The sequence below is a fragment of the Cucumis melo genome, chromosome 4, assembly GCF_025177605.1.
Source record: "Cucumis melo cultivar AY chromosome 4, USDA_Cmelo_AY_1.0, whole genome shotgun sequence".
Classification (NCBI taxonomy): domain Eukaryota; kingdom Viridiplantae; phylum Streptophyta; class Magnoliopsida; order Cucurbitales; family Cucurbitaceae; genus Cucumis; species Cucumis melo.
The window spans coordinates 517,144-541,156 of NC_066860.1; the positions used below are offsets into that span (position 1 = coordinate 517,144).

At 33.8% G+C, this 24,013-nt stretch overlaps 4 protein-coding genes across 13 annotated transcripts; 3 read left to right on the forward strand and 1 right to left on the reverse strand.

Annotated features, from left to right (window-relative positions):
- Nucleotides 1-2,235: 2,235 nt before the first annotated feature.
- Nucleotides 2,236-5,605, forward strand: LOC103503481 (calcineurin B-like protein 1). 5 transcript variants are annotated; one of them, XM_008467675.3, is made up of 9 exons: nt 2,236-2,591; nt 3,042-3,206; nt 3,655-3,737; nt 4,008-4,067; nt 4,332-4,440; nt 4,569-4,621; nt 4,836-4,916; nt 5,044-5,156; nt 5,250-5,605. In XM_008467675.3, the coding sequence occupies exons 2-9, from the start codon at nt 3,128-3,130 to the stop codon at nt 5,311-5,313; spliced, it is 642 nt and encodes a 213-aa protein (XP_008465897.1). In that variant the 5' UTR covers nt 2,236-2,591; nt 3,042-3,127; the 3' UTR covers nt 5,314-5,605. The 5 variants fall into 5 exon arrangements, with proteins under 5 accessions (XP_008465897.1, XP_008465899.1, XP_008465896.1 ...); XM_008467677.3 differs by having other exon boundaries at nt 3,049-3,206; XM_008467674.3 differs by having other exon boundaries at nt 3,073-3,206.
- Nucleotides 5,606-6,439: 834 nt separating this feature from the next.
- On the forward strand, nt 6,440-13,217 carry LOC103503482 (NAD-capped RNA hydrolase DXO1). 4 transcript variants are annotated; one of them, XM_008467680.3, is made up of 14 exons: nt 6,440-6,973; nt 7,635-7,882; nt 8,185-8,250; nt 8,373-8,451; nt 8,620-8,699; nt 8,793-8,816; nt 9,205-9,329; nt 9,655-9,892; nt 9,980-10,033; nt 10,621-10,667; nt 11,280-11,364; nt 12,352-12,415; nt 12,587-12,716; nt 12,819-13,217. In XM_008467680.3, the coding sequence occupies exons 1-13, from the start codon at nt 6,613-6,615 to the stop codon at nt 12,688-12,690; spliced, it is 1,575 nt and encodes a 524-aa protein (XP_008465902.1). In that variant the 5' UTR covers nt 6,440-6,612; the 3' UTR covers nt 12,691-12,716; nt 12,819-13,217. The 4 variants fall into 4 exon arrangements, with proteins under 4 accessions (XP_008465902.1, XP_008465901.1, XP_008465904.1 ...); XM_008467679.3 differs by having other exon boundaries at nt 6,441-6,973; nt 12,809-13,217; XM_008467682.3 differs by having other exon boundaries at nt 6,442-6,973; nt 9,655-9,871; nt 12,809-13,217.
- Nucleotides 13,218-14,939: 1,722 nt separating this feature from the next.
- On the forward strand, nt 14,940-20,304 carry LOC103503484 (casein kinase II subunit beta-1-like). Of its 3 annotated transcripts, none has more exons than XM_008467683.3 (5): nt 14,940-15,453; nt 17,076-17,294; nt 18,022-18,131; nt 18,204-18,369; nt 19,783-20,304. In XM_008467683.3, the coding sequence occupies exons 1-5, from the start codon at nt 15,201-15,203 to the stop codon at nt 19,911-19,913; spliced, it is 879 nt and encodes a 292-aa protein (XP_008465905.1). In that variant the 5' UTR covers nt 14,940-15,200; the 3' UTR covers nt 19,914-20,304. The 3 variants fall into 3 exon arrangements, with proteins under 3 accessions (XP_008465905.1, XP_050939422.1, XP_008465906.1); XM_051083465.1 differs by lacking the exon at nt 19,783-20,304 and adding an exon at nt 19,284-19,597 and having other exon boundaries at nt 14,943-15,453; nt 18,204-18,366; XM_008467684.3 differs by having other exon boundaries at nt 14,945-15,453; nt 18,204-18,366.
- A 1,469-nt stretch (nt 20,305-21,773) lies between these two features.
- On the reverse strand, nt 21,774-23,999 carry LOC103503485 (60S ribosomal protein L37a). Its single transcript, XM_008467686.3, has 5 exons — nt 23,870-23,999; nt 23,249-23,288; nt 22,483-22,571; nt 22,314-22,396; nt 21,774-21,971 (listed from the first exon to the last, which is right to left on the reverse strand). Exons 1-5 carry the CDS (start codon nt 23,870-23,872, stop codon nt 21,908-21,910), a joined length of 279 nt encoding a protein of 92 aa, XP_008465908.1. The 5' UTR covers nt 23,873-23,999; the 3' UTR covers nt 21,774-21,907.
- Between the last annotated feature and the right edge of the window lie 14 nt (nt 24,000-24,013).

A 24,013-nucleotide genomic window follows, 5' to 3' on the forward strand; every position in this document is an offset into this window, starting at 1 on the left:
AAATATTCAACCTAAAAACTCAAAACGCAGTGTCGACTGCAGTTTTAATGCGTTTCATGTGGTCAGAAAATAGAGTTTATTTAAAAAACACACAACAGCAGTTCTTTAACAGTAAAAATAATATTTGAATGATACACAAATTTATATTAGACATTTAAAAAACAATGTGTATTAAAAATATGTTTTTCCTTTTCTTTTCATTTACTACTATTATTCTTTTGTGGAATTTGGTATGACCTGTTGAGATTGTAACGCGTGGCGCGAAGAGTATGCGGACACGTCAGCTCATGCGGGAGATTAGTCGCGGATAATGGGTTCTATGTGAAACAGACAAATATCAAAATGGGGTCCAGAGAATGACTTGTTTGTCATTTTGCCACGTGTAGTGAGGGGATTGAATTGCATGGCATTTAAACTCTTGACTTTGACTGTTCACAAGACCTTTCTTTCAAAACTCCTCCACGCGCTTCCAGAAACCGAGGTTGCATATGCTACAAGTCTACTTAAGTGGGGCCATATTCAATTTTGGTAATCTTATTTCATCATTTAACCCTTTTGTTTTTATACTTTTTTTTTTTTTTAATTTCTAAACATTTTATTCTAATATTTCACCTCGCGTAAATAAATACTTGAATCTACACCCAAACTTCCAAAATAAAATAGGAAATATAAGTTGATTTTAGATAGTCAACCATAAAATCTCGAGGGAGAAAGTTTGACCCGTCATTTGATAATATTGTTGTGTGGAAATTTTAGCCACGCATAATAAAGTCAAAAAATCAAGATAATACGAAACAAAAAATAAAATAAGAATAATATTTGATCATAACTCATATGGGATTCAGAAACTTATACCCTAATCGTAATAAAGCTATGATAAACCATCAAATCTTCTATAAATACATCATTAATAATTCAATATAAAGGTAACTTAAGTCTTATAACTTATTTTCTATTATATGCTTTGATAAAAGAACTCTCGTTATCTTGGTTTTGCCGATCATTTTTTCTTCAAATTACAAATTTAATTATTAACGTCAGGTTTTCTAACATCAACAAACATATTAGTTTATTTGATGGGTTTTAGGTAGTTTAATAAATGTTACTTCTTTTGACGTTCCATAGATATAGGTAAAAAGGAAAATATAACGACGAAGATAAAGAATAAAATAATTAAAAAAAAAAAGAAGAAGAAGAGAAAGAGTAGGAAAGAGTTTAAAGTAAAATAGAAAACAAATGGTATTCTTTTAACTTTTTTTAGAAGTACTTCTTAACTATTTCAATGGAGTATTGTTCCTTTTTTATTTTAACGAACTTGAAAAGAAAAGAAAAGAAAAAAATAATATTACGCCTGAAATGAAAAAGTAAAAAGAAAAGATATTTAAAGAGAAAAAGGTTAAAAGGTAAAAAGAAATATCGTCAATAAAATAAGCTCGATAGCGTGGCAGCACATGGTTGGGCCATGTCATTAGGATGCAAAAGCAACATAAATTTTACTATTTATGATTTGAATATATGTGGTTGGTTTTTAAACCATAATATATTTAAAAAGGTGACTGAAGTTGTTTTCTTATTATTATTTTAAACGATATAATTCACATTTTGAATTATACATATATTGAAATTATCTCACTTTATATCTCGTTCTCCTTCATTTCTCCCTCTAAAATATAGTTATTCATTCTCGTGCATATACAATCTATGACATTAAAAGTATGGTTGTTGAGCCTCGATAGAATGAGTTCGTATTATAAAAAATTCATGTTTGAACTTTTCCTTTTTTGTTTACTTTGTAAGACAAAATTTATCTCATTTAGATAATTTAAATGTAATTATATTTACTAGTTGTTACGATTTACAATCTCATTTTCGTTTCATCTTTAATTACTCGCACTTATCAACATTCTTTCTAATTAACGGTAATCTAGTTTATATTCAAACTCTTCCAAGAACCCTTAAATCTATATATCACATTTAGATATTTGAGAACTAAAAACAAAAATTCATTACGGAAAGTATTACGGAAAGTATTAATAGTTTGTCTATTTTATTAAATTTTATTTTATTTTTTTTTAGAAAATTCTAAAAAATTATTTGAATAAAAGTATGTTTATTTAAAAATGAATGCATAGATCAACCAGAAAGAGCGTGCAATACACTTGCCAATAAATTTCATACGTGGCCAAAAATGTTTTTTGTGGTGAAAAAATATTTGTATTTTATCCTCCGATTCGAAAAAGATTCGGCTTTATTACCTGGAGGCTGGAATACCAAAAAACAAAACAATAAAAATTATATTAAAAATAAGAAAAACTAAATAAACAAAAAATACCAATTAAAGGGTTCTGCCGTTTCCAATTTCGCGTAAATAATCCCAACACCCACATCACATTGTCATTCATCCTCCAAGTTGTCTTCCTTTCGCCGCTGCTTTTAAATTCAACTTCCTTTCACTATCGAAATTTGCGCTCTCCAATTCCAATTCCATTACCAAAATTTTCTTCCTTCTTCAGGATCCTTTCCCCTCATTTTGCTCTCTCCTCTAACAATCTCTCCCCTTCTCCTTTGATTCCTCCGCCACACCATTCTTGGTGAGTCTCTTTTCCCCTTTTGTCTCATCTTTCCTTTACGCTTTCTAGCGATTTCTCTCGATTTTGTGATGTGGGTCGTGCTTGGATTTCGATTTGATATTTGGGTTTTTTTTTTTTTTTCCAATTGTGTAATCTTTCTTCCGAGGCTTTCTGAAATTTGAGAAAAACGGGCGAAGAATTTGTTGGATCATTTAAAGCAGAGAGAAAAAGAGAGAGAAGTGTAGATGGGTCAGTATGAATGAATAACTCGATTATTTTATTGATTACAATTGAATTTTAGATGTTTCGTGTTTGAATTACGATTTTTTTAAGTTTTCTGAGGTCAACAAAAGGCTAAGTCAAAATGTTTTACCCAAGATTTATGTTCGGTAGTCTGGTTTTGAATTCTATGTCGACTAATCCCAGGATGTTTTGATGGTTGTTTTGAATTTTGGGTTCGTTAAATGCAAGGGATAAGATGGGTTTTCACGATATGTTGTAGTGAAACAGAGGAGGCAGCTGTTGGTTTTGCATATTCCATTATTTTTTTCCAGTAAATGGGCTGTGTTCCGTCTAAAGGAAGAAGGCATTTCCCTGGCTTCGAGGATCCTGTTTTCCTTGCTTCACAAACGACTTGTAAGTTCTCCCTGTTTCTCAGCTTTTGCATTATCTGCCATTTTTTGTTCTTGATAATTGTTGAGAATCCGTACCTGAAGATGTCCTTTATTTAATTCCAGCTTGATAAGATTATCTTCTTAGAATATGATGTGCAGGGGTAGAGCAAAGGGACCATTGCCCTCATTAGTTCTTCTTAGGTTAAAAAATCTATATATGAAAGTTAGAATATAAGATTTTGTTTGCTAGAATGTCATCATATTCATAAGAATCCAAGAGGAGGGGCTGAATCTTCTTTTTACTATTACTATTTGAGTGTCTTGGTCTTTATGTTGTGATTTTTGAGCTGTTGTATATATTACTAACGACCGTCAAGTGGCTTATCTAAGAGTTATTTCTGAGTTTTATAACCTTGATTTGAGTATTGTATCGACTTCTTATTGTTGTGTGCCATGTTCTGATCTTTCAGTTAGTGTCAGCGAAGTTGAAGCTCTATTCGAGCTTTTCAAAAGCATCAGCAGTTCGGTGATAGATGATGGGCTAATAAACAAGGTTTTATCCATCATACACAACTACCACTCTATTTTTTACCCACTTGAGTAATTTAGACTGTATTTTATCTCTCATTACACGTCCTGTTCTGAATTCTGCGTCCTATTTGGATAATCTCATATGGTTTTATGAACGACAATGATATATACTTTGGGACATTTATCTTCTGCACATGTTATGGTTAATTGTGATATAAATAAACTTGAGTTATGCAAATCCAAATTACAAGCTGCAATTGTCAAGTGTTGACTAATGTTCCTACTTGTGCAGGAAGAATTTTTATTGGCTCTCTTCAAGAACAGGAAGAAAGAAAACCTCTTTGCAAGCCGGGTAAGCTATTCGAATGGTGGGATTCCATAGTTTGAATAATAACAATAATTAAAAGAAAAATGACCTCTCGAGTATCCGTGTATTAATATCCGAAGTATTGATCAAGTCTAATTTTGATTTAGTCAATCTAACTTATGAGCAGCCCTAAATGCATAGATACTTTCTTAGTCATTTATATGTAGTATCTGTAGCATTTCCTTTTCCTCTTTTATTTAATTTGATAGGGATCGCCGTAAGACTGAAGAACCGTTTTTGTGCTTGTAGATCTTTGATCTATTTGATGTGAAGCACAAAGGAGTTATTGATTTTGGTGACTTTGTTAGAGCGCTCCATATATTCCATCCAAATACTTCTATGGAAGACAAGATAAATTGTAAGTACAGAAAATACTGTCAAGAGTTTAAATTTCCAGCATTTATAATATCTCTACTCGATTAGTAGTTCTCATGTCTTCAAACCAGATAGGTTGGTATTCTGATTTTCTTTTAAAAACTTTTGCAGTTTCATTTAGGCTTTATGACTTAGATAGTACGGGCTTTATCGAACGAGAAGAGGTTTGCAGATAACTTCATTTCTTCTTTTTCATTATTTCTCCTGCTGTGAAATTCTTAATCCCTTTTTCTTTGCTCGTGTCACATCAAGTAATTCAAATGGATTGATTTAGATTTTCTTTAAAAGCAGTTCCATTAGTCAGGACTCGAGGCGCTATTTCTTTGTTGATCCAGTTTATACATTTAGATTTTTCATTATGTAATTTGATATTGGCAGGTTAAGCAAATGTTGTTAGCACTTCTTGGTGAATCTGAAATGAAGTTGGCTGATGAGACCATCGAGGCGATTCTTGATAAGGTGAGTTGCGACCGTAAACTCCAAAAATCAGACCAGAGTCTTGTAACGTGATTTGTCGGTATAATACATGGTTTCTTCAGTACTAACGAATCGGCAGAATCATGAAACGTTTCTTTGTGCCTTGTAGACATTTTTGGAAGCGGATACAAAGCAAGACGGGAAGATCGACATGTCAGAATGGCAATATTTTGTTTCCAAGAACCCCTCGTTATTAAGGATCATGACACTCCCTTATTTAAGGTATCTAGACGAGTCGTTTTTTTTTCTGTCTTGTTGAAAGAACTCAGACCCGTTTCGGAAACTTCTCATGAGTTCTTTCTGTTGAAAATGCAGGGATATAACGACAGCATTCCCGAGTTTTGTGTTTTATTCTGAGGTGGATGAGGCTGCTGCCTGAAGAAACTACATAGAATTGGAATTGTGATTAGCTAGATTACCTGTTAATGACATATTTTTATTTTGGTTATTCTTGGAAACCAAACAGTTTGAAGGTGAAATAATGAGGGGGAAAAAAGAAAGAAATTAAAAAAAAAAACAAAAAACTAGAAGGATTTTAGATTTTTTTTTCTTAGAAGAATTTGGGAGAAGTCCTTGTGTGAGCAATAATAGTGCTCGGTTTTATGTAAAGCATCTTCATCTAACTTTTGCAGTTAACATTTCACATTAGAAAATACATTCCTTTTTTCTTTCTTCTCTCTCTCTAAATGCCATTTTTGTAATTAGGAGTTCAACCAGAAACTTAAAAAAACCCAAATCGAACCCAATTGATCTATTTGTCTGGACATAATTGGTTTGTATTTGGAATCAAATTTTAAAAAGCTGCTCAAAATTGAATGGAATCTAGAGTATATTACACTTAAAAATGAACTAACCCTGTGGTGTATATAAAGAAAAGCACGATTTTAATTCAAAATAAAATGAAAGAAAAAGAAGAAGCACAAAGTCCCTATTCAAAACAAAGTTGGATGTAAGAATGAAAAGTTGAAAGAATGATTCAAAGCCGATACCTTGGAATTGATCGAATCGATTTGGTTTTGAGTTGGGTCTAAGATTTGACAAAATTAAACTTAACTTTCACCCATATACAAGTTATTATGTGTATATATGTTATAATCATGTGAATAATTGCACAAACAATAAAACTATGCTCGTTTTATAATTGATTAGGATGATGGAAGTAGTTGGAGGAGATCATACATTTGAGTATGTGTGCATGCAAATGGGTATCACTGAACCAATGCGAATATATATATATATATATATATAAACAAGTTTGAGGAAAGGGAAAGACAACGCCCACTAAAGAATTACATTATGAAAAACCAACAAAGAAACTACCAATCAACATAGGGAGAAAAATGGAAAAGTTCTCAATATGAGTGAACGAACTATGTCGCTTTTATTTTGGGCCGGAATTAGGGTTGGGCCAAAATATTCCATCAAGGCCCAAAAGAGTGACGAACCGAGTCAACTCACTGACTCACTCACCTTGTCAGTTCAACGAGTTGCGAATCAGATTCCCAAAGAGAAACTCTTACCTGACGGAAGAAGGAAACCTGTGCAGTCGAGTCATATTCCACTGAAAGCCCGTCCACTCCTCTTCTTCCCTCCCATCATAATTCCACCTCTTTTCTTCTCATAATCTGATCGGAACCATCGCAATTCGCTGCCCGGATTGCCGGGTTTCATCCCTCCAATGGATTTCCCCGAGCAAGATGTAGATATATTCGGCGAAGAGTATGGAAACGACGACGACGACAACAACAACCACAACGACAACGACCATGACCGCGATGCTCCTGCCTCATCTTCGCAATCTTCTTCCTCTTCGGATTCTTCCTCTTCTTCAGATTCCTCATCGTCTAATGCTAGCGATGGAGGCGATAGCAGTAGTAGTGGGAGTGCGAGTAGTGCTGAAGAAGACGACCAGGAAAACGGCGGGGAAGTACAGCAAAATGTGCACAGGGGTTCTTATGGGTATGAAGATAGAGATCTGTTTGGTTCTGATAACGAGGATTATTGTAAGACACTTGCTGTTAGTCCTTTTTCAGTTCCAGGTAATTTTTTCAGTTGGAGATACTGTTTAATTTGTATACATGATGGAAGCATTGGTATTTGGTGTATTCTGCTTGTGTTTTCTGTATATGGTGCCACTGTTCTAGACTGGGTGTGAATTTTCGGAGGGAGTCATTGAAGTGTTTTCTTTGTCAATTTGTTATGTTCAACGTTTCCCTCTTTTGAAGTCTTTAGTTTGAATTAATTGAAGGGTTTTTGAAATTTGAATCGTTTCACAATTTTGGTTAAGTGGCGAGGAAGTATGTTCTGTAAAATGAACCAATTACTGAAATGGACTGAAAATAGCATCTATTCTACATTGAAATACTAAATGGATTATAAAGGCTTCGTTTGATAACTTACCACTTCCACCTTTCTTCTTGTTATGTCATCTACTTTTTAAGAGTGTTTTTAAATAACAAGCTAAGTTTGGGAGCTAAAAAAGAAGCTTTTTTAATTTTGTTACGAATTCAAGTGTTTCGTTTGGATGGATGAAAACCATGGTAATAGAAGTTGGAAGAAACAAAAACAATTTTCAAGAACCAAAAACAACAAACAAAATGGTTATTAAATGGAGCCATCAAATTTATTACAAGAGAAGTTGAAGAATAATAGAAGATGGGAGAGATTCACAATTTTCTCAGTTGATTAATTTTATGGCAGTCTTACCTGCAATAAGGAATAACAACCACCATGCTAGAGGAACATTTGGTCGAGGTCGTTGGGGGAATCAAAATGATAGAGGATCAGGCCTCCTTCCACGGCCTGGACCTTATCCTCAAAGGCATGGCTTTGGTGGCTATGGATCAAAGTTTTCAAACGGCCGTCATCATGATGAACGCTTCGTCTCAGATATGAAGCTTACTAAAAGTGAAGAAACACTGGCGAGAAAGTGTATTGCTTTCCAGGAGGTATGCATATTGTTTCTTGTTTTTCTCTCTCTACATACACACAGATTGACGACATATACATTCAGAGCATTTTTCTCAATCTGGTTGGTTTAAGTGGCTTGTGTTTGGTTATATTTCCTTATTGGGTGGTGGTGGAAAAACACTTTTAGTTTGGGCTTGTGGCATTTTTATTTTTTAGGGTTTACAACACTGTTTGCATCTATCATGCTTCAAGAGAAGCTTAACTTTTATGGATGTTCTTGTTCTTTCATAGAGTTCATAGATCATTCTTGACTCTATGCTGATCTTAATTTATTTGATAGCCTTGTGAGCTTGCTTGCTATAGCCGTGTAGAAGGTGGAGATGTCTACTTTGATGACCGTAGTTTGGTAAGCTGATTAGAGATCTTTCTTCATATAAATTTTTATGGATTTTGTGATGTCTATAAATATGTGAGCAGGTAATACAGTTCCACTTTCACTCATTTTTCTTGTTGATGTGCCAATGCTAGAGACTGTTTAAGCGCTTTATTACTGAGGATATTGGAGCTGATTTGAATGAAGGTTTTGACACTTTTATTGAAAAGAAAGGTATACAATTATCCAAAATATTTCAATTGCATTTTTCTTTGAAGCTATTTTAAAGCCATTATAGATGTCACATTGATTCCTTTGATCAATCTTTTAGGGTCAATGTACATAAAAAACTCTTAAATGCTATGTTTTGACTTCCTATAACTTTTTCTCCCTTCTATTCAGACTTAGGTTCTCAGGGTTTTGGTGACCTCCTTGGCTGCATTAGGGACAAAAACATCCCTCTTCAGAATATTCATTTTGTGGTAAGGCACTTTTTAGCTTCTGGATTTTAACTTTAATGTCTTGTGACTCTCACTACGAATCAATTACTGATGTTTTTGCTCTTGTGATTCCAGACTTTCCGCAACAATCTTAACAAGGTATATTTTTTATTGTCTTGCTATTATAATTTTTTAAACTATTCAATACTCCTTTTGTGCTTCTCGTTAAATATTCGGAAAATTTTGTTGTTTGCTTATGGCTTCATCAATGATATATTCTCCTGATGGCCGATGGGCGATGTTAATAGCATAGAGATTTTTTCGAATGTACATGTATATTATTTTTTTTGTTACTTTTTTTTCAAATTTTCTAGATTACTCAGAAGGAAGTCCTGATTTCTTTTTCTCTTTATGACGCTAATATTCTCCTGATACTAATGACGTTAGAATGTGCAGATACATAGTTTTATTGTTGATGATATATATTCTGAATGTTTTAGAATGATTTAGTGTCAGTATTGTGTTAAAGTTGCTGCTTTCAATGCAGATATTGGCTACTGCTTACATTCGTCATGAGCCATGGGAAATGGGTGTGCATAAAAGAAATGGTGTTGTATACCTAGATGTTCATAAACTACCAGAAAGACCACAAAGTGAAATGGAGCGTAGAAGGTACTAGAACTTTAATGTGTTTTCACAAAAATGTATAAGAGTAAGATTTCATAAAACTAGTATGAGCAGATGTCCGTATGATCTTGTATAGGCTGATAGTCATTAACATTTAATCTGATTGCCGGTAACGTTTGCAAGTTTCTGTTTTTGTCATACATAAGCATAAAAGCATTCACCAAATGTTGATGCAACAGAAACTACTTAATGACTTTAGTAGATAATCGATGTCCTCTCTTTTGACCTGTGACATCAGTTGATCAGTTCCTGTCATCAATAGTTTGTATCAAAGGTTTTTTTTCATGTCTTAATAACCCTCGTCGTATAGGTGCTATTGGGGTTACTGTTTTGAGAACCTTGCTACCGAGGATCCTAGAAGAGGTAATGGAGAAGGGATCCATCATGTGGATGCAAATGCTGAATATTGTGCCGTGATTAAAACAAAGTTAGGTGCTCATCGCATTCTGATGGGTGCTGAAATGGATTGCTGCGATTCAACTGATGAGGGAAGGAGGTTTTATGTTGAACTAAAGACAAGTCGTGAGGTTGACAGTAATGAAACAATTGTAAAGATATTTCTTTCATAGTCTAGCTTTCCAGTGTTGGACCTTACTCTGCTCTTATAACCTGTATCTTTTCCTTGTTATTTGCAGTTGGATCAGCGTACTGAAGAAAGATATGAGAGAGAGAAGTTGCTTAAATTCTGGGTATTTGTGCAATTCCTGACTGATTCTAGATCATTTAGTACTTTGTTATTAAACCAAACACACATATCAAGTATAAACACCTTTTCTGATTACCAAAGCAAGGCTGTGGAAATGCCAAACTATTCGAGCTAGTCATAAATAAACACTTGAATGAAAAATGTCATAAATGAGAAAAAATGTGCCACTTCTAAGATTTTGGAAGAAAAATTAAATCTTCCATGTTACCCTGTTCACTCTAATATGGTTAAAAAAAGTCAAAGCTGGAAATTAGGACGAGGTACATGATCGGGTGGTATTTACCGCCAGACATGGGTGATAGCTTACCATCATATGGAGTGCGTTATACAGTTTCTCTAGGGAAGTGTATTTTTTTTTCTAAATCAGGAAGCCGCCTATTTCTAAGGAAGTTTAATAGGAACAAAGTTTTATATGGGTATCTTGAAGTTTCTTGGAATTGATCTAGTTTCCTATTATTCTCTTGCTGTGGCTAATTTAAAATTGCTTCCGTTTTACCGTCAGAAGTGAAAATGCAGTCTTTTGTCCCATTCTAAGTGCGGGCATTGACTTGATTGCATTTTTTGTTGCAGATACAATCGTTCTTAGCTGGTGTACCATATATCGTTATTGGGTTCAGGTAATTTATTCATCTTGCCGGCCTTTTTTATTCAGTGGATGGAAGTTGTTTATTAATAAATAAAAAATGTCCACAGTATGAGTGACACTTTGCCAGGAGGTGTACGTATGGGCGTTTGATGGAATTCCTTGCCTCACTGGGTCTTCCGTTTCCTTTCTTTTTCTCATGCTAGACAGCAAACCGAATTGTCATTGTGGGGCTTCTAGTATTGGCCTTAGCATGGTGATTGAAGGCCACTGCCGCCTACCATTTTTGTACCTTGAGACTTCACCCATTTGAGGAATAGAGCCACATTATTATGCAGCCTTAAACTTTTAAAACCAAGGCCTTACCCCAGAATAGAGTAATTATCTTTTAATTAACTGGGTGACTGCGCCTTCTACTGACTTGGTTTCCGTTCAGGGAATTGTTAATTGGTCAAGCAAACATTTAAAAGTATATAAAAGTAAAGTCGTGTAATGTTTAAATCTTCCTCTTACACAAAATATATTAGCATGCACAATTTTTCTTTTATACCTAGTGATGCCATTTCTTTGTTGATACGTGAAGTTTCTTGTTGGGTGTAAGATTTTGTAACTTTAATTATTGTTGATACACTTACATTTTATGCAGGAATGATGCTGGCCAACTTGTCCGGACGGAAAGATTGAGAACCAAGGACATCACACAGAGAGTGAAAATGAAAAACTATTGGCAGGTAAGTGATTTTTTTGGAGTTGACCTTCTTTAGAGTTGACTGGATAAGGAAGCCTTAGCCTGGCTAAGAAAGTTGCAAAAAAGTTAAAAGGAAAAAGAAAAAGCGGTCATTTAGCAAACATGAGATAAACCGTAAAGTAGATTATAAGGTGTAGGGGTTGTTTGGGGCAAGTAATAACTGTGGAGCTTCCATTTAGTTGGGAAGGTTGTTTAATTCGGAGCTTACAGTGTAAGAAGTTGGTAAGTTATGTAATTGATGTTTTTTAGTTGTGGCCTGTGGGTTCATGCTAGATTCAGGAACTCCTTGGGTCAAACGAGGGAGTAGAGTTAACAAATCCATTCTCCCAACTTGGGCCTAAAATCCCCTAAAGGGTTTTAATCATTCTTGAAAATAAAGTCATAACAACAAAATGTGCTCAAAATATTTCTTTAGTTCTAAGTGAAAAATTTGCATGCACCCTTTTGTACCTTGATGGCCAAGTCCTTTTGTAGACTCATGTCTTTTGTTGGATCAAAATTCTTTTTTGTAGCTCGGCTCTTTTTGTTTGCCTTTTTTGTATGACCTAATATTCCTTCATTTTCTTATCAATGAAAGTTGAATTATTCATATAAAAAAGGAACAAAATATCAATATGTTATCGAACTACGAGCAACATGAACAAGTCCAAGCACATACTACCTTTAATTGAATAATGAAGTAGAAACTTTTATTAAAAAATGATAAGAAACAATCATATCGATGTCCCTTGGCTCCACATCTATGTGCAATCACATAAATTTCCTTTTTGAGTTTTTCTAAATTTAATCGACTCCAATCACATCCGTACTTACTTTCTTGGAACTTTCTTTCAACTTTCTTTCACTCCGTTGGCTCAAAAAACTTAATAATTTTATCATTTTCTTTATTTAAGCTATTTGAATTGTGTTGGTAATTGAAGTTGGTTTCTTTCACTTGTCCTTTTATCCAATAATGACAACTTATTTTTAGGGAGGAGTCTGTCTGGCCTTTGCTGATGAAGTGTTATGCTGGCTTTATGGAACAGTCAAAGAAAGTAAGTTTGTATCCTATACATATTGCTCCACCTAAAAGCTTTGCTTCATTGATTTTTCCAGTTCACTCTCACGGATCAAGGAACTAATTCCTAAAGATTTTCATTTGCCTGATCACTGCATTTGTTAAGGATCAAAGAACTGATTTATTTTTTGTACAAAATTTACTTCAGATGAAGATTACATATTGCAATTTGCACATCCTTTCACTCGTTTAGAGCTTCTTCAAGCCTCTTCATGCCCAGATGCCATCACTCATCATATTGAGCTCTTGTAGTCAACTGAAAGATTCCCTCTTCCCCTGTAAGTCTGAAAGTGCTAAATTAACAATCATCTTTCATTCCAAACTACATAGGATCGTTGTCGCATGTTACCCTTACTGTTATTTTCTTTAGCCAATTAAAGTGAAGTTGAAGACGCTTCAGCTCTCAAGGAAAAAAGCAAAATATTGTATTACCAACAGACTCAGCCCCCCCACAGGAGAGAGAATAAGAAGAAGATAGAAGGGAAAAAGGAAAGAAAGAAAGAAAGAAAGAAAAGGTAAAGAAAAGAAAGAAGCAAGTAGCTTTATTTTGCATAGGTATTATAATTATATGTTGAGTAGTTTGATTAGGTGTTATCATGAGATATGAACTCCAACCCCATTCTGATTCCATTGTCTTGTCTTTAGAAGATTGGAGGTGAATGCCTTATATATCTTTTCTACATCTTCTTTTTATTTTTGATAGTCCAATTTTGTACTTTTGGTTAATGTGCTGTAACCATCAGTTTTTATCAATAGAAACGTTCACATCCTTACCTTAATACAGATCTTCAAGTAGTTGGATTCCTCTGGTGAGAATAATAATAATAACATTTATATAGAAGTTTTTATCCAACATTTTACTAGAGGAACAAGGTTTTTCTTGCCTTTTTCTTGATTCTGTTGATGGTAAGGTTGTTATTCTAGCCTTGAACTGTCTGGAGAAGCTTTCAAAGGGCCTCAGTTTGAGCTTTTAACCGAAAATTCTTCTCGTCTTTCGAAGTTGGTGTTAGGGTTGATATTTCGATTTCGTTATTTTTTCCCAATCAAACTAAGTTATAGATCTTGTTACTATTGTTTATATTTATATATGTTTATTTTTGACGTTGAGGATATATGTTCTATGGGTCTTTAATAAAAGATGATTGATTACTTTTTAATATTGGTCAAACCTATTGACAGATTGACCTACATTTCAATCTTCAATTCTAAGCCATTAAAATTTCACTAACTCAATCAATTTCGTAATTTCTCCTACTTTTTTCACTTTGAATTATAAGTTTGTAACTATTTTGACTTAATTATTTCTGCAGATTCGTTTTTAATTTGTTTTGCATTAATAATAATAATTTCTTCTTTTTTATTTTAAAGTTTTGTTTTTTGTTTTGTTTTGTTTTGTTTTTTTTTGCATTAATTTGGTAGAGTTTTATGTGCCACTTCGTGCATCGCACGTGAAACATGTTATTTTTATTTTGTTTTTCTTTTTGGTAAATTCTTCTTTAGCCTTTTTGCTTCTTTTTATTTTTGGATACACTTTAAACTTAAAATAGAAAGTGAAATAAATAAGGAAACCTTCTCAAAAATAAATTAATAAAAAGAAAAAAAAAAAAAAGGAAACATTTTCATTTTGCTCCCTTATTCTAAGTTTTTAAAATGTCTCAATTTTACTTTGAAAAGTTATTTATTTATATTTTCTAGTTTAATAATTAAATTTCAATGTTTTAGTTTAGAATTTTCGCTAAGTACTCATTCTTGGGCTTTGGTGCTAATGTGTTAATTAATTTAAAGAGTCCTAATTAATTAAGCTTTCTTTTTATTTTTTCAGATTGGCATGAGTACTTAGCGAAGAAAACAAAGGTCACTGTGACACTTGAAATCAAATATTAGATATTAAATATCAAATATGTAAAAGTGTAATATTTTGAAATCAATAGATCAAATAAAAATGAGATGATTACAAATATTTTTAACACAAAAGGGAAAAGATAAAATGGGAAATTATTTGGCACAGGAAGGGGTGGATGATGTCATCTTGATTGAGTTCAATTTTCTTTTTTCTCAATAATACATAGTTGGGTTCTACATCGAATAAAACATGCTAGAGCAAAATATTCTTCATGTAAAACATGCTTTATTTAGATTGAGGAAACTGTATGGTTTTATGAAATCATGTGATATGACTTCAATGCTTACTCAATCCTATTTATGATAGGGATATTAACAATCGAATCCAATTCCGTTCATTATTTTTGTTTTTGTATATGTGATATTGAGACTTGAAACTAAAAATGAAAAAGTGATAGCATTATAAATTATTATTTAGTCTATGTATTTTTAAATTTGAAACAATGGTACTACCAAATAGTATAATTTGGAGGGTTATATTCTATTTTAGTTCAGGTAAATATTTTCAATAATTTACCGAAAAAAAGAAGAAAAAGAAAAAAGGGGGCCGAGTTGTCGCTGCCGATTAATCGTCAACCGTATAGCAAACTTTATAGATTTAATCGTCGCCCTTTCTGTGTCGCTCTGTCATTCTTCGTTAAGGTTTTGGGAATCCAATAAGGAAGAAGAGAGAACACATCACAACACCAACACACCATTTTCTCCACATAATGCTTCTTCTTCTTCACTCTTTCTTCTCTTTTCTTTCAGATTCCTTTTAGCAATTCTCTCTTCTTCTCTTCATTTCCTCTTTCTGGGTATGTTTCTCCCACAGATTTAGCCTCTACTCCCTTCCTTTTTCGTCCCTTCTACCGGCGGCGATGCACCGGGACCGTCCTGCGCTTGGAGGCGTCGGCACCGGCTCCTCCAAGTTGGACGTGACTCCCATCGATCGGAAGCGCATCAACGACGCTCTCGATAAACAACTTGAGCGATCCTCACCATCCACTTCTCGTACCGTCATTAACGGCAAGGATAATAAGCCCTCTGCGCCTCAGTCCTTGTTAATGCCGAAGCCTCTTTCTGATCAGAGGGACTCTCGTTCTGCCTCTCTCTCTAAGACTAACTGCTCTGGTGGGTTCATCTTTTCCTCTTTGTTTCTGTGTTTGTTTCGTTTTTTCTCGAATTTTCTTCTCTAGGTTACTATTCGAGTTCTTGTTAGTTTTTCAGCTGTTATTTCTCTGTTTGGGTTCAATTTTTAATTGGGTTTTTTTTAAGCTTTGTGTGCAAGGTATGCATATCTCCAATTTTGGCCTGTCTTATTGTTCTTCTCGTGTTTTCTCTTGCTTGTGTTGTTTTGGTAATTCAAGGATCCGATAGAGCCTTCCCATGTTTAGATGGCTTCGAGGTTGATGTTCAGGTGTATTGCGTTAGCTGATATCAGCATTTCCAGGCCTTGTGCCTAAGGAAGGATGGTTTTCATCACTAACTTTAGCAATGGCATATACTGCTCATGTCAGTGGCAGTTATTCGATTTCATAATCATTTTTATTGTTTTACCCATCTTAAAGAGTGCTTTCCATTTTGTTAATTTTGTTTTGGTTGAGAAGAATTTCTCTGCTGCATTCTTTACATAGTTTCTAACGAAGTATTATTATGCTCAAAGTTCAATATGCGTGTGACTGCTGGTGTTTTCAAAATGAAAGGCGAACTTCAACAAACTAAAATGTTAATGACAATGTTATAGCCTTTCAAGATGCGGCACTCAATCTCTTTTGTGGTGCATTTGGAACGAGAGAAATAGTATAATTTTTTAAGATAAGTGTGATTCTTTTGATTCTTTTTGGACTTGGGTTCAACACACAACTTCTTGGTTGAGTACCAATTACGCCAAGCACTTCTTTAATTACTGCCTTTGTGTGATCTTTAACAATTGGAAGGCCCTTATTTACTAGGGTTTTTTGGGAAGGGTTTTCGTGACCCTTGTCCTTAGGCTGTCTTTGTTTTTTTTTCTCTTGAATACAAATATCTGTTTTTTATAAATAATAATAATAATAAATGAATAAATTTCCCCATTGTTGATAGGTTTATTATTTGGGGGTAGAATTTAAGATTGCTGTTCATTTGTGTAACACTAGTTTTATGAAATACTGCCCGCAGATTGTATATTATTCACTTGATGCAATTGGCGTTTGTACCCTACTTTTGTCAAATGAAAATAATCCTATCACAGCTTAATTTCACTGATTGCTTATGGTGTTAAACCTACAATACTTGATTAGAATGAATGTTGTCCCTGCATGTTGGTGTCAGACACGTGTAAGACACAGACACGTCATAAAAAATGATGTGTCCGTACTTCTTGGCTGCTAGTGATTTCTGATTTTGATGACTGGCTAATGAGATGATAGGATAAGCTAAATGTTTATGGGAATTTTTGTGACAATCTCATAAATGATGCTGTAGATGTTATTCAGGATAATTTGCTGACCAAGAACCTTCTCCAACTTTTTGTTGTCTTGGCCATTCTTCTCTACTAGTACTATGAAACTAGTTCACATAGCATATTGCTAAGTACTCAATTGACAACAGTCATCATTATTGACTTGCAGAGCAATCATTCATAATTTTTTGCCTTTTTTTGTCTGATTGATTTGTTTTTAAAGTTAGACAAAATGTCATTTATAAATTACTACAATATGATTGTGTTATATTTTGTTCATCTTTTAACAAATAATCTTTTGGTTTAATTGCAGAGGAATCTGAGACTGACAGTGAAGAGTCAGATGTCAGTGGATCTGATGGCGATGATACATCTTGGATTTCATGGTTTTGTAATCTGCGTGGAAACGAGTTCTTTTGTGAAGTGGATGATGACTATATACAAGATGATTTCAACCTCTGTGGGTTAAGCAGCCAAGTTCCATATTATGACTATGCTCTTGATTTGATTCTGGATGTTGAGTCCTCCAATGGTATGGTTAACGCATTTTTAATTATTTTGAGATGTTCTTCATCTCTTTATTCAAGTGCATGCATTTCAAAGCAATAATTTAATGAGAGAGTCCTTTAGTTTAAATACATAAATCTCAAAATGCCTGGTACGCGTGCTCTATGGTAGAGCTAAATGCCATTACAATAGTCAATAGTAATTGTGTTTTTGTCTCTAAAAGATATTTTGGCTTATCTTTTAGCTGTTGTATATTTCAAAAAGACTTAATTTTCCAATTAGATTGCTCATGCTTCACAATACAAGGGAAGCCATTAATAGAATATTTTGGAATTGAAATAGCGATTCCTCCCATTGCTTTGGAGATGAAACCCCTATTTGTGTGTCTTATTCTCCTCCCCGCCCCCCTCTATCTCTCTCTAAATATCATTAATGTGTGGGTCGGTTACTGCACCACTGGCAATTTGATGGGACAACAATTTAATTCTACAATATTTAATAGAAAGAAACTTCTAGGACATGAAATCCTTGGTGGCCACCATGGGTTAACCTTATTCTTTCTAACTCATTGCCTCTTCCTTGGCGGCCAACCCCTGGTGACTTGTGTATGTTTTCTGTAATAGTTATTAATATGTCCTTTGGTCTAATTGACGGTATTCATTTTCTAATTTCTCGTATAAAGGTATTTTATCTTCAATCTCCCATTTAGGTGTCAATAGTCAGAAATCAATTGGAATGAATGAATTGTGCAGGTGATATGTTTACAGAGGAACAGAATGAGCTAATTGAATCTGCAGCTGAAATGCTTTACGGTCTAATTCATGCGAGATACATATTGACAAGCAAAGGCATGGCTGCTATGGTGAGAATCTTCTTTTGAGTCCTCTATATATACGCTGCCAGTAATCAGAATAACCCATTATGATTTTCACAGCTGGACAAATTCAAGAATTATGACTTTGGGAGATGCCCCAGAGTTTACTGCTGTGGACAGCCATGCCTTCCTGTTGGTCAATCAGACATTCCTAGAGCAGGCACTGTCAAGATATACTGTCCAAGATGTGAGGATGTTTATTATCCTCGATCAAAGTTTCAAGGTAGTATCCTTAATTTTGATGATCCTATGTTCACCTTCTTGCATGCCGTTTTACATTTGTTAATTTACATTTTTCTTAAAAGAAAAAAAAAAAAGAAAAAAATTTCTCATTGATATAATGAAAAGGGATACAAGTTCAACTAAGATCTTTCATAGGTAGTTAAAAACAAAAAAGATACAATTACAAGACAACATAAAGGGAATAGACGTGCACAACTTATAATGAACATAGAGCTTTTTCAATGACTGCTTAAAATACTTTGAGAGCTTGTGAATGAAAGCTGAAGCTGGATAAGGGCTCCACAAAATACTTATAATAGCCTGCTTCAATAATAGCCTACTTTAATCCTATCAAAGCTAATCATGAACTGGCCATCAACCATCAAATATATCTTTCAAAACTAATCACATATCAGCTCATGTAACATCAACAGAATACATCTCAAGACCAGATAGATAAATTTTAGCAGGCTCCTAGCCTTCCCCCCATAAGCATTTTAAACACTGCAAGCTTAACATCTTCGATTCATTAACGTAATTGGGATGTTAAGTGGGAATTCGTAATTCAATAAATCCAAAATGGCCTTCACACTTCCTGGGTTAAGAAGTACCACAGATTCACACTTTCCAAATTCAATCGACAGTTTTTAAGGCGAGCAAGCACTGATTACTGCAATACACCCTTAACTAGGATAACTTAAAATCATCTTGTGAAAAGTTACTCCTTTAAAATCTTTTAACTTCGATGCTTCACTCAAACCAAAAGGCCTCATGCAAATTAATGCTTTATAATTATCCCAGTACTCATGATTGTATTGTTGAGTTTATTGAAATTTTTGTGTAGATGAGATATCGTTATCGTTACTAGTACTTAGAACCCTCTTTCTTACTTGGTCTAATGGGGTGTTATTCTTGAAGGTTTGTTTTAACTTTTAAGTCGTGTTCCTTTGGACTTGAGTCACTTGATGGGTAATGGGAACATGTTACTATTTGAAAAGAAAAAGTGACATGATTGAACATGCAAATTAGAATCATGTGGTGGCCACATTTTTAAAGTTTCTATGGTGTAAAAAATGACACTTATAAAACTTTCGGCTTGTGTTGCCTTTTCTTGGTGGAGGATGTAATAGCCATCAGTTCATCCGAACTGCAGACCGACTTTGACCATTAGGAAATGGTAATTTGTGTATTGGACATTGAAAATTACAGTCTAGTCATGTTTATTCTTGAAACTGATATTGCTCGATTTCCTGAATTTGTATACATGAATTTTAAGCCTACACAATACTTGTGTTTCTCTCACTGACTTGCATTTGAGACTATTGTAATTGATAAGAATTTAGTCTAGATGAACAGCAGTCTTGACAGGCTAATATTTTGGGATACTTCATAAGTTTCTTTCTTCAACTCTATATAGACATCGATGGAGCTTATTTTGGAACTACATTTCCTCACCTCTTCCTGATGACATATGGACACCATAAGCCACAAAAATCCATTCAGAGTTACGTTCCAAGAGTGTTTGGATTCAAGATCCACAAGCCATGAAAGCTGAAAACTTGAAGCATTCACTTGGGTGAGTTAATATGCATCTCTGTTTGCTGAAACTTCTTTGGGAAGGACATGCCTTGAGAATTAGTTTAGCAAAATACCTTTTTTGAGAATAATAACGATGAAGATTCCTCCCTTTTATCTGCTTTGGAATGTTGGAATGAAGCATTCGTCTACCCCTTGTGAATGGATGAATGAAGGTCCCAATTCTCATGATGGCTCGTATTTGGTGAGCTTCTTTAGAATACACCCCCACCCCCACCCGAAAAAAAAAAAAAAAAAAAAGGAAAAAGAAAGAACTCTTTTTTGGTAGGTATTGATGTCTTGTTTAATTTGTTTCTGCACCAAACAGTTTTATCAATGACAATTCAAATATAGCTTGTCACAATACCTTGTACGTATTTTTGTTGTCTTTTGATAGTTTGTTTGGTATAAGCAATTCATGGTGGATAGGCACAATACGGATAGTTGTTCCTTGGGAAGTAACAATGGTCAGTGAAGTAAAAATTTACTCTTTTAGATTTTTCAGAAAGTTTCTGCAAATGGTGTTTTAACTAGATAAACTGTGCTTAAATGGTGACTCGATCTTTTGTGAATTTAACGTGTCTCATTAATTTAAATGATAGACATCGATGTTCTTTTTGGTGTCGTGATTGAACCGATTCCAAAACTTCAACTCAAAGAAAATAAAAGTATGTAATGGAGAAAATAACAATGGAATCTTATTCTAAGTTCTATCAGTTTGATCATGCCATCAAAATAATCGGTTGAGACTGTTGCGGGTTTGTTCCTTTTTTAAGAAAATAGAAAAAGAAAAAGAACAATGGATACAATGTGCCTATTGGCATAACCATTAGTTAAAATATGAAAGTTTTTATCTTTTTTGACAGATGTTAACGTTGTGAAGGTTGATGGTGGATCAACTTTATTATTATATTATTTCGGGGGGGAAATCTTTGGAAACAAGATCAAAGATATTCCATAAACTTTTGCAAATTCTCCAATATCAAGAAATTGTATGGGATAAAGACAATAACCTTCCATTTGGGACAATGATGGAAAACAAGTCCCCATTTGAAGGATCAAACTACGACCTTTCGGTATATTCCAACAATCCATCTTTTTTCGAAAAGAAAAACAATAATACAATTAATTATATCCTGACTTAATAATAAAACCAATGTAAATGCTGAATTTTAATGAGTGTATTGATTTATATCCTTCTTGAAATCCTATCGAACACCACCAATATTGTGTTAGATTTATAAATGAAGTGAATTGAAGTTTTAAATTTTCATTAGCCAACCAATTTGAACTCTTCACTACAGCTATGTTTGCATATCATTCATTCAAATATGTGCAGACTTCTTCAAAATGCAAATTTTAAAAAATGAACAATTAGAAATTTTTTTTTGCCAAAAGTAAATTTCACACAAGATTTCTCTAGAAAGAATATAATGTCGTAAACATAATAAAGAGCGATATAACTACAAACGTTCATAGTTTAAATCGATATAATTATTAGTCTATGTCTAAATTGATACAAACTTTAGAAGTTTAAGATATAAATTAATATTTTCCATAGATTAAAAAAAACAAGAAAAAGTAAAACCTAGTAGACACTTTAACGAGTTCAATTTATATATATGAACTTAACGGTTGAGAAGAGTCTAAACCAATAACTTCAAAACCAGTTTAAAAGAATAATTATGTAATCAGTAACATTAACTCCTAGTAATCGGAAAAAGTTTTGAAAACAAAGGAGAGGACTCATTTCATCAATGTCAACCTTAGCTACCAAATATGTAAACTTGAGCAAAACTCCATTGACGATCAATAGAAAAGTGGCCAACGGTATAAGAAATGAAGAAAGGGATCAATTTCAATTAACTTCAAATAACCAATTCCTACAACACCGATATGAAGAAAAGTGTAGTGAGGGAGCAATCTTTTTCCATACAAAGAGGGCGAAAATACGCAGTGAAGATGGCTTAACTTTCGGTCTGCTCTCTCAGCCTCCTAATAGTGCTTCTCACTGTCACAGCACTAGCAGTGCTGTCAAAGGTACCCAAAAATAACATCAAAATCAAGTGTATTTATTGTTGAATTGCAAATTTAGTACCTATACTTTGGAAAAAATAGAATTTAGTCCTTATAGTTTGATAAAACCTAATAAATGATCTCTATGCTATGATAAACCCCTCACAGTGAGGTGACTATTTATGAGGGTAATCAAACCATAAAATCTAAATTCTTACTATAAACCATATGGACTATATTCTAAGTTTGGAGTCCAAACTATGAGGACGGAATTTACAATTTAACCTAAACTAATATAACAAGAACAATGATAAAAAGAAAAAAAAAACAAAGAAAAATCAAAAGATGTAGGATTACTTGAGAGTGTAGGCACCACCAGCTTTCACTTTACCACAATCTTTACAACCCCAAATTCCAACTGCCTTCCTCTTAACTGCATACTGCAATGGGGAAGCATATAATTGGAACATGAATACGCAAATAGGAAATCTAAAACTTGGGCCAAAAAGAGCAGACAACTACTTGCCTTTCCACAGAACTCACAGAAGTATTTACTGTGCTGACTGACTTCCATCTTCTTGATCTGTTTTCTCAGACTGGCACCATATCGGGTACCTGTTATCACCCAAAGTTAAGAGAAGAAGAAAATAGAATGCAGATAAGTTCATAACTCAAGCAAAGTGGCTTGTTGATGATATTGGAGTACATGATGCCACATTTCAGTTAACATCTTAAGATATTTTACAAGAAAAACCATCAATTAACGATGCCATGTTTTTGATAACGTACATATGGATCAAATGTAATTATCATCAGATATCTCCGTGAATCAAATTTTATTAACAACAATCAAATGTACAGATATGTTGACGGATCACTTCCATATTCAAATTCCAGCCTGAGCTATTGTTTAATAGTTTGAATTCTAAAGAAGACACTTGATCCAAATAAATTTTGTAACTTACTACTAAGTCTTTAAGTGTTTAAGGTCATATATGACTTCCCTAATATGAAACTAAACGAAAATCTACTCCATAAAAATATAGCTCAGACAGGAGATTAGGATAGTTTTTGTAAGAACCAAACAATTAATTGAACATTGAACATTCGTTTGGATGGAATATAGAACCTAGAAATGAACAAGAAGCATGTGGCTTCAAACTGGACTAGATGCAGAATAACAATCATGGAAAACAATAGCAGAAAAACAAGCATTCTCTGCAGAAACAAGTTATGAGTCCCATGCAAGATACAAAATTATAAATCATAAACCGAATTTTCAAAATACTTACCATATTTTCCAACAATGCCTGCCTTCTTGGTTCTCTTCGTCTGTGTAATAGAAAGACATCAGTCTAAAACTGAATATGCATGCAATAATCTTTTGATAGAGCATCATTCATGAAATCCATCAAAGAGTCACGACAATTAAAATCCTACAGAGAGTAACCACCTTTGGCAGGATCCATTTGCAAATTCTAAGGCCTATTGCATTGCATTTTCTTTCCCGTAGCTACAAGCTATGCCATACGGGTAATCGTATTTCACCAATTATAGTACTTAATGGGGTAGGGGAATTAGTAACAAAAGCGGTTATCTTCAATTGAAAGGAGATGAAACTAAAATGGTCAGTCAGAAACTAACAATGGGGTGTTCCAGTGCCCATTGAAAATTTAACAGCCAACTCGAATCATAAAAAATAAATCATAAAACAGGGCAGAACTTAATATATATGTAAAAGGAAAAACTGCCCATATTGTTGAAGAAGAAAATTCAGTTTCCAATAGTAAGAAGAAGATAAAGCATGTCCAAAAGAACAATACAAATAAATTAAGTGAATAATTTTGAAAGATAGTTGTATACGGAGAAACAAAGTTAGTGGACAAGTTTTAAATGAAAGGAAGAGAAATTACCATTGCTGCTTGACTGACCACAAGATCTCCGAAAGAAGATTTGGTGAAATTGGAAACCAGAAAAACCCTAGAATACAAATTCGCGCTCTGTTTCCATAAGTAACGGAAATTGTTTATGATTAAGCTGGACAAGTTTGAATCCTA

Excerpts from the sequence above, each read along its gene's own strand:
- LOC103503482 (XM_008467680.3), top strand. The coding sequence starts at position 6,613 with ATGGATTTCCCCGAGCAAGATGTAGATATATTCGGCGAAGAGTATGGA. Across the intron at positions 8,700-8,792 it reads TTCAGAATATTCATTTTGTG|ACTTTCCGCAACAATCTTAA; the intron begins GTAAGGCACTTT and ends TTGTGATTCCAG. Across the intron at positions 10,668-11,279 it reads TATATCGTTATTGGGTTCAG|GAATGATGCTGGCCAACTTG; the intron begins GTAATTTATTCA and ends CATTTTATGCAG.
- LOC103503485 (XM_008467686.3), bottom strand. Across the intron at positions 22,572-23,248 it reads AGGCATTGTTGGAAAATATG|GTACCCGATATGGTGCCAGT; the intron begins GTAAGTATTTTG and ends GGGTGATAACAG. Across the intron at positions 22,397-22,482 it reads TCTGTGAGTTCTGTGGAAAG|TATGCAGTTAAGAGGAAGGC; the intron begins GCAAGTAGTTGT and ends TCCCCATTGCAG.
- LOC103503484 (XM_008467683.3), top strand. The coding sequence starts at position 15,201 with ATGCACCGGGACCGTCCTGCGCTTGGAGGCGTCGGCACCGGCTCCTCC. Across the intron at positions 15,454-17,075 it reads CTCTAAGACTAACTGCTCTG|AGGAATCTGAGACTGACAGT; the intron begins GTGGGTTCATCT and ends GTTTAATTGCAG. Across the intron at positions 18,132-18,203 it reads GCAAAGGCATGGCTGCTATG|CTGGACAAATTCAAGAATTA; the intron begins GTGAGAATCTTC and ends TGATTTTCACAG.
- LOC103503481 (XM_008467675.3), top strand. The coding sequence starts at position 3,128 with ATGGGCTGTGTTCCGTCTAAAGGAAGAAGGCATTTCCCTGGCTTCGAG. Across the intron at positions 4,917-5,043 it reads TCGAGGCGATTCTTGATAAG|ACATTTTTGGAAGCGGATAC; the intron begins GTGAGTTGCGAC and ends TGTGCCTTGTAG. Across the intron at positions 5,157-5,249 it reads ATGACACTCCCTTATTTAAG|GGATATAACGACAGCATTCC; the intron begins GTATCTAGACGA and ends TTGAAAATGCAG.